This window comes from Rana temporaria, chromosome 9 (assembly GCF_905171775.1).
Source record: "Rana temporaria chromosome 9, aRanTem1.1, whole genome shotgun sequence".
Lineage (NCBI taxonomy): Eukaryota > Metazoa > Chordata > Amphibia > Anura > Ranidae > Rana > Rana temporaria.
Window position 1 is genome coordinate 19,362,528 of NC_053497.1, and position 9,534 is coordinate 19,372,061.

Consider the following 9,534-nt stretch of genomic DNA (forward strand, 5'->3'; position numbering starts at 1 on the left):
CACTGGCTCTACTTTCCTGTAACCATCCAGCAACCTGTGCTTCTTTGGACACTAAACCTTCTGTACCATCTTCAGGGGTGTACTGAGCTTAGCCGCAAGGGGAGCCCTCTTGGCACTTTGGCCTCCAACCAGGTACGTGACAGATAGTGGTCACCAGTACACATAGGCTAATCTCCCTAATGGGGACATAAATGGCAACATTTGAAAGAAGATCTAAGGACTTCCCCACTCCATCCAAAATAAAAAAAGATTTGCCTAGAGCAGTGTCCTTTTTAAAAGGTGTGCAAATATTGAGGCACTCGAGACTAAATTGTAAAAAAAATATGTAGTTACATAGTAGGTTAGGTTGAAAAAAGACACAAGTCCATCAAGTCCAACCTATGTGTGTGATTTTATGTCAGTATTACATTGTATATCCCTGTATGTTGTGGTTGTTCCGGTGCTTATCTAATAGTTTGTTGAAACTATCGATGCTCCCTGCTGAGACCACCGCCTGTGGAAGGGAATTCCACATCCTTGCCACTCTTACATTAAAGATTCCTCTACATAGTTTAAGTTTAAACCTAATTTCTTCTAATTTTAATGAGTGGCCACTTGTCTTATTGAACTCCATTCCACGAAAAAGTTTTATTCCCATTGTGGGGTCACCAGTACGGTATTTGTAAATTTAAATCATATCCCCTCTCAAGCGTCTCTTCTCCAGAGGGAATAAGTTCAGTACTCTCAACCTTTCCTCATAAGTAAGGATGAGCCGAACACCCCCATGGTTCGGTTCGCACCAGAACTTGACAATAGGCAAAAAATTTGTTCACACCGTTAAAGCCTATGGGACACGAACATGAAAAATCAAAAGTGCTAATTTTAACCACTTAAAGACCTTAGGTGTTTTTCAGATTTGGTGTTTGCAAGACTAAAACAGTTTTTTCTGCTAGAAAATTACTTAAAACCCCCAAACATTATATATATTTTTTTCTAACACCCTAGAGAATAAAATGGCGGTCATCGCAATACTTTTTGTCACACCGTATTTGCGCAGCAGTCTTACAAGCGCACTTTTTTTGGAAAAATTCACTTTTTTGAATTAAAAAATAAGACGACAATAAATTTGGCCCAATTTTTTTATATATTGTGAAAGATAATGTTACGCCGAGTAAAATGATACCCAACATGTCACGCTTTAAAATTGCGCCCGCTCGTGGCATGGCGTCAAACTTTTACCCTTAAAAATCTAAATAGGCGACGTTTAAAAAATTCTATAAGTTGCATTTTTTGAGCCACAGAGTAGCTCTAGGGCTATAATTATTGCTCTCGCTCTAACGATCGCGGCAATACCTCACTTGTGTGATTTGAACACCGTTTTCATATGCGGGCGCTACTCGCGTATGCGTTCGCTTCTGCGCGCGAGCTCGTCAGGACGGGGCGCTTTAAAAAAAAAAATTTTTTGTTTTCTTATTTAATTTTATTGATTTTATTATTTTTTACACTAAAATATAAAAAAAAAAAAAATGATCACTTTTATTCCTATTACAAGGAATGTAAACATCCCTTGTAATAGAAAAAAGCATGACAGGTCCTCTTAAATATGAGATATGGGGTCAAAAAGACCTCACATCTCATATTTAGGCTTAAATGCAAAAAAAAAAAAAAAGGAAAATTTGTCATTTAAAAAAATGACAAAAAAAAATTGTCTCTTTAAGAGGCTGGGCGGGACTGACGTTTTGACGTCACTTCCGCCCAGCAGAGCTATGAGGACGGGTGGGGGCCATCTTGCCCTCACTCAAGTCCTCACTCTCCAGGCGGCAGCATCGGATCTCCTCCGCCGCTTACCGGAGCCGTCGGTAGCGGCGGAGGGCGCGGAAAAGCGGCGGGAGGGGGGGGGCCCTCTCCCGCCACCGATAATGGCGATCTCGCGGCGAATCCGCCGTTATCGTTTACACGGCCGCCCGCTGAAAACATGGATATCTCAGTTGTGGCAGCAGCTGCTGCCGTTACTGAGATATCCATGTTTAAAAAGAGGACGTACATTTACAATACGCGGGTCTTTAAGTGGTTAAAGGCTTATATGCGCCGTATTGTAAGTGTTTGGGGACCTGGGTCCTGCCCCAGGGGACATGTATCAATGCAAAAAAAAAGTTTTAAAAATTGTGTTTTTTGGGGGGCACCCCCACGCCATTTTTTTTTATCCATACCAAACCTGAAGTGCCTGGTATGGAATTTGGGGGGACCCCCACACTTTTTTTTTTTCAATTTTGGTTCGGGGTTCCCGTTAATAGTTTTAAATTACTTTTTTTTTTCTTTTTTAGAAATTTAATTTTGTGCAGAGACTGTTATAAACACGGGCAACATGCCCCACTTTACAGGCATACTATAGACACCCCCTAGGTATGAAATTTAAAGGAATATTTCACTTTTATTGTTTCACTTTAAGCATTATTGAAATCACTGCTCCCGAAAAAAAAATGCAGTTTTTAAAACTTTTTTTTTTTTGCATTGATACGTGCACCCTGGGGCAGTACCCGGGTCCCCAAACATTTTATGACAATACCATGCATATAAGCCTTTAAAATTGTCACTTCTGATTTCTCCCATAGACATTTAAAGGGTGTGCTGTGACTTTCGAATTTGCCGCGAACACCCCAAATTGTTCGTTGTTTGACTGGAACATTGGGCTCATCCCTACTCATAACTAATATTCCCCGGACCCTTTATTAGCTTTGTTGCCCTTCTTTCTACTCTCTCCATTTCCAGTACATCTTTCCTGAGCACTGGTGCCCAGAACTGGACAGCATACTTCAGGTGAGGGCGGACCAAAACCGGACTTCTCAATGGGAAACCTGAGCCTGGGATGATGCACACAACCCCCTTGATGAAATTCACTTCACATCAGAAGCACTCCTTCACATTAGGGGTCTTCTTATGACAGAACCCCCTATACATCAGAGTTCCCCCCCATTATCACATTAGATGAAATCATAATGTTAGAGGTCCTCTTACAAGAGTCTTCCCATCACATCAAAGTCCTCCCGAAAGATCAGAGGACCACCCCCCCCCATCACCACAGTCAGAGGCCCTCCATCACATTGGAGTCGCCCCCCTGATCAGAGTCCTCTAATCTATATCTGAACCCGGGTAAACTGGGTTTCGTGCTTATGGCACCCCAGGGAACCTTGGAGAAACACTTGCCTGGAGTTGTTAATTTTACTGGTGTAATAAGAAGTGATTCAAAATTTGTGCTGAGATTTCTGATGTAGGGACTCACACCATACACATCCAAAGCTAATCCAAGTTGAAAATGAATATACCGAGAGTGACAGCCTCATTAGTATGATTCCCAGGCAGCCTATATATCGCTCTGACCCGTTTAACCAATACCCTATAGACAGTATCTAGCTAGTTATAAGAAGAGGCATTATAAAGATGAGGGGATCAGCCCTGCATTGTATATAGAAGACATACCTGGACAGTGATCATCAGCGCTGCCAACAAAGGCCACTGCCCAAAGCACGATGAGTGATGATACCCACATGATAACTGTAATTCCTCCTTCCTCTCTGGACTCCGATCTGCTCTGAGAACAAACTGAGCAACCGGGGAATTTAACTTCATTGGAACCCCTCCTCCTATTTACATTCCTCCTCCTCTACGTGTTGTAACACAGAGAGAGTGACTTGGGAAAAGTTGGGAAATTGAAGATTTTTTTTTTTTTTTTTTTGCCCAGAGCAGAAATATTTAAAAAAAAAATAACATTATATAAATATAACATTAAATTATAGCTTAACAATTAAAAAATGTATTATTAAATACAGAGCAGCATTATTTTGTTTTTGTTTTACCAGCCTGGAGTTTGACTTAAAGCAGAGTTCCGACTAATGTATTTTTTTTTTTTTTACGTCAGCAGCTACAAATACTGCAGCTGCTGACTTTTAAAATAAGGACACTTACCTGTCCAGGGTACCCACGATGTCGGCACCTAAGCCGATGTGTCCCTCAGGTTCTCAGGTGGAGGCGCCGCCATCTTCGGTAAGGGGATCGGGAAGTGAAGATTTGTGGCTTCACTTCCTGGTTCCCTACTGCTCATGCATGACCCCACTGGTCCCCGCTATCTTCTGGGATCTGTGTGTCTCCCAGAAGACAGTGGGGGGACGGAGAAGGTGCCGGAAGTGGCGTAGATACCAGCGGGTGTATACCACAAAGTTTTTTAAGATAATTAAAACAGTAATATCTAAATATATTTGGCAGGGCAAAAAGGCCAGAGTAAACTATACATTCCTTAGTAGGAAAAAAAAAAGCGGAGGGGTGGCTCTCCCAGACATAAAAAGATATTACTATGCAGTAATATTGGCAAAGTTAGCAGAATGGACAAATACACACACCAAAAAGAAGTGGGTACAGATGGAGGTTATATTAACCACTTAAGGACCGGACCAATATGCTGCTAAATGACCCAAGGGGTTTTTACAATTCGGCACTGCGTCGCTTTAACAGACAATTGCGCGGTCGTGCGACGTGGCTCCCAAACAAAATTGGTGTAATTTTTTCCCCACAAATAGAGCTTTCTTTTGGTGGTATTTGATCACCTCTGCGGTTTTTATTTTTTGCGCTATAAACAAAAATAGAGCGACAATTTTGAAAAGAATTAAATTTTACTTTTTGCTATAATAAATATGCCCCAAAAACATATATAACATTTTTTTTTCCCCTCAGTTTAGGCCGATACGTATTCTTCTACCTATTTTTGGTTAAAAAAATCGCAATAAGCGTTTATCGATTGGTTTGCGCAAAATTGATAGCATTTACAAAATAGGGGATAGTTTTATTATTTATTTATTTTTTACTACTAATGGCGGCGATCAGCGATTTTTTTCGTGACTGCGACATTATGGCGGACACTTCGGACAATTTTGACACATTTTTGGGACCATTGTCATTTTCACAGCAAAAAATGCATTTAAATTGCGTTGTTTATTGTGAAAATGACAGTTGCCGTTTGGGAGTTAACCACAGGGGGCGCTGTAGGAGTTAGGGTTCACCTAGTGTGTGTTTACAACTGTAGGGGGGTGTGGCTGTAGGACTGACGTCATCGATCGAGTCTCCCTATAAAAGGGATCACACGATCGATGCAGCCGCCACAGTGAAGCATGGGGAAGCCGTGTTTACATACGGCTCTCCCCGTTCTTCAGCTCTGGGGAGCGATCGCGAGGGGGCGGCTAGAAACGAATAGCCGCGCCCTCGTCCCGGATCGCTCCTGAAGCCACGGGAACCGCCGCATGTACCGGGGGGGGGGGGGTCCTGATCGGACCCCCGACCCACGTCTAGGCAGGGACGTACAGGTACGTTGATGTGCCTGTCCGTGCCATTCTGCCGACGTATATGTACATGCGGCGGTCCGGAAGTGGTTAAGCATGACACAATTAAATAAGAACGTGTGGATACCACCTAAAGCTAGAAAATTGGGCATGGACACTCGCAATATAACAAAGAATGTATTTAAAATATGGGACACGCTATATAGGCGGGAAAAATGGGAGTACAACTCCCCTTTAATTTCACTAGCAGGCACTAATTTTTTTCCACCAGGCAATAAGACACAGTTGGGAAAGCAACTGGGAGCTAAAAAATAAAGATATCATCACACAAGGTAAAATAAGTTTAAGACAAGACATAAAAACAGTAGAAGGGGATCAATACTTGAGTGATTGGGAGGATTTTCAGTTAAAACACTTTGTGAGCACAGCTTTGATTTTTTTTTTTTTATGTGTTATAGCAGTAAGTAAAAAATATTGTATTTCAAAATTGTTGGTCTTGTTGCCAATGTTATCACCTCTGCGGTTTTTATTTTTTGTGCTATAAACCAAAGAGCGTCAGTTTGGAAAAAATATTTTTTACTTTTTGCTATAATAAATATCCCCCAATTTAAAAAAAAACTTTTCTTAATCAGTTTAGGTCAATATGTATTGTTGTACATCTTTTTGATAAAAAAAAAATCGCAATAAGCGATTGCACAAAAGTTATCGCATTTACAAACTTGGAAAGATTTATGAATTTTTTTTTTTACTAGTAATTGTGGTGATCTGAGATTTTTAGCAGTATTGTGGCGGACAGATCGGACACTTGACATATTTTTGGGACCATTGACAATTCTACAGTGATCAGTGCTATAAATATGCACTGATTATTGTATAAATGTCACCGGCAGGGAAGTTGTTAACACTAGGGGGTGATCAAGGGGTTAACTGTGTGTTCCCTCACTGTGTGCTAACTGTGGGGATGGGACTAATTAAAAGAGATGACAGATCATTGTTCCTACTTTGTATGAACTCATGATATGTCTCCTCTGACAGCACAGGGATTTGTGCGTTTACACACAAATCCCCATGCTGGCTCTCGTGAACGCGGGGCCGGTGGTGATGGCGCCCACCGGCATCGGGTTCCCTGCTGTGCAGCGGGGGGTGCATGCCCTCTGGTGGCTGTCCTGGGCAAAGTTGTGTGTGTGTATATATATATAAAATATTATACAGGATTTCGCCCAGGAGAGCCGTTCTGCCGCAGTATATCTGCGTGAGGCGGTCGGGAACTGGTTTAAGAAGATTACAGGATACCAGAGGTATAGAGGCGGCACGAGGTGTGAAGGTCTTTCAGATCTGTGTTTGAATACAGATTACACCCCTATGGCAGGGGGATGAATTAGAAAGGAACTGTAAAGAAAAAAGTTATCTTCATGTAGCACTACCCCCGAAGAAGCTGCTGGTTTGTTTTGGGTGGCACGTTACCTCTGTATCGCCGCCGTCTAGGGTACTTGATGAGAGTTGTAGTAAATGGAATGTCCACACAACAGGTGTCTTTTCTGTGCTTTTTATTACCCAGCCGGGAAAAAACGGTTAAATAGTAGAAAGGTGAAGGAATAGCAAATAGGAGACAGTAGATTCAGGTATAACTGAATACGGGAAACAATCCTGCTCCCAATGACACTTTACTTTGCCACTCCAGTCGGAGTGGGTATAGCACACCTGGACAGGCCTCTCTCACAAGCCTGGCAGCCAGGCTGTCACTCGAACATAGGGTTAAGTCTCTGCCACAAACCCTCCTACAAGATTGGAGACAGTTATGGTCCGGAATCCTTTCTTGGTAGTTTCAGCACCCGGATCTCCTTCAGGTGGTTTTGTCAGTCAGTAGCTGACAGGTGATCAACATCCAGGCTGTCAGAACTCAGGGGGTCCCGATGAATGGACGGGCCCCTCCTGGGACACCAACCTTGTGCTAGGTATCTCCCAGACAGACTCCTTGCCGGTCGGCTTCCTCCAATTGAACGGACAGCTCGGGACCCCTTCCAGGTTGGGGACCCAGTTGACTACTGGGCCCACACAGTGGATCAATTGCTCCGGGCCAACGTGGTCCCGGAACCAGGAACACTGCTTACCCACGCAGACCCCGGGCAGGAGGGCCATATGCGGGGGTGTCGTATGGGCACCACACAAGGAAGAACCTCGAGGTAATGGCGTCTGCCCCCTTTATACCCCTCCCCAGCATGCACAGCGGAGGGATCAACTGCACTGGCCGCTAAGGAGTGGCACTCAGAGCACTTGACCACACTGCCGGGTGACAGGAGTCCCCAGACGAAAAGCCAGCCCACAGTGCAGCCAAGCTAAAGCAGAGACCCAAATTTAACAATCAGATGAACTCAGAGCCAACTACTTCTCTGAGTCCTTCCCCTAAATTTAACTCTGAAAATAGCCAGGCACTACATTTATAAACAGCTGAAGAGGTTATAGGGCAGTGATGGCGAACCTCGGCACCCCAGATGTTTTGGAAGTACATTTCCCATGAAGCTCAACTACACTTCAGAGTGCATGAGTCTCATGGGAAATGTAGTTCCAAAACATCTGGGGTGCCAAGGTTCACCATCACTGTTATAGGGTGTCATAAATGTAGACCTAGCAAAAGGTGAGGTCCTTCAGATCTGTTTTTGAATACAAATTACACTTCTATGACAGTGGGGGGTACATTTTCTTTGAACTGTAAAAATGTAAATAGTAGGGCTGTGCAAATTAACTTTTAATTAATCGATTAATCTTTAATTTTTTTGATCGATCAAAATCTTTTTGATCGATTAAAATTCTTTTGATTGGTACTCACCTCTCTGCCGCCTTCTGGGCCTTCAGGGAGTTCCGACGGAGATCTGGTGACATCACGGACATCGGCGGGGCTTGCCGTGTCCATCTGAAGGGCTCCTTTGCTGTGCCTTCATATCTGCATGCCGGCGGGACCTTCCTATCTGACACACACAAAGGGCTGTTACACTTCCCTCTATCAACCTGGGATTCTACAGCCATCCACTGGGAGTTGTGATAGTTCCCTTCATGGGACATCTACATGCCGACGGACTGATGTTAACCTCTCCTCATCTGGATTCAGCAGTGGTATCGTTGTACACATTTTTATACCAGCATCATACTTGGCTACATGTTTTTATGACTGCTTTTGGTACCGTTTGGTATTACTCGCACCATTTTTACAGTTTATGTAGCTACATCGATTTTATCTCCAGTGCAATATGTATTTGGTTACCTACTTGAAGACTATAAAAGTTTTAATGCTAGAGCGCTGCCTTTGTGTGTTTTTTTTATCCTGCTATCCATTTTTCCAGTGGTTGGAAGCTGCACTGGGAATCAGCCTGCAAAAAGATCAGCTAAAAGTAGTTGGATCTGTATGTGCGTTATAATTAATCGAAATTAGTCGATTAATCGATAAAAAAAAAAGCTTAATCGAACAGAAAAATTTTGATCAGTGACAGCCCTAGTAAATAGTTACATTGTTTTAACTTCAAGCACTTGTTTAAGGACATTACTAATTAATCTTTGTTGGAGAGTTTCTTTTCTTTCAGATGTTGCTGGAAATTACTCATTTGCAACTGAATAACAGAAGCACAAAAGTATCTGACGGTGTTGTCTAGTGAGGGAGAACAGGCTGATGCAAAGACTATAAAAATAATGGACTCTCAATATTCATCAAGCAATGATTTTTTTTTTATCACCTCCCTAAAAAAAAAAAAAGCATTTAAATCTAAAATAATTATAACATCTGTACATATGACGTAATCATAGCTCCCAACTGTTTTTGAGGGACTGTCCCTGATTTGGAGCTCTGTCCCCCATTGTTCCTCATTTGTCCCTCATTTTGGTCTGATCCATATAGTTGTATATAAAATGCACTATTTACCTATCAAAATTTCCCGGTGCTAAACCTTTCATCCAATTTCTAAATTGCTGCATTTGTAAATGTCCTGTAGCATATGTGATATCAAGTCACCTTTTGTATGTACATTGATGGGTTATACTATGCACTGTCTTTTTGTAAAAACATTAATACAATTACCTTTAAAATAAAAAATCACACCTTTAGTGCAAAAGTAAAAAACATTACAGATCAGAAATGTGGTCAGACAGAAGCCAGGATTAGGAGCCAGAACAGGTAATCAGATGGGCTGGAATTAGGAAGCCAGGAATCGGCATTGTCCAGAAGCCAAAGATCAGGACC

General features: G+C 42.4%; 1 protein-coding gene across 1 annotated transcript in view; it reads right to left on the reverse strand.

Moving 5' to 3' along the window:
* LOC120913161 (ficolin-1-like) overlaps window positions 1-3,586 on the reverse strand; it is a 58,674-nt gene extending 55,088 nt beyond the window's left edge. The window contains exon 1 of the mRNA XM_040322899.1: window positions 3,457-3,586. Within this exon, the coding sequence (XP_040178833.1) occupies window positions 3,457-3,526 (70 nt within the window). The 5' untranslated portion in view covers window positions 3,527-3,586. The remainder of the gene's footprint in view (window positions 1-3,456) is intronic.
* Window positions 3,587-9,534: the final 5,948 nt, after the last annotated feature.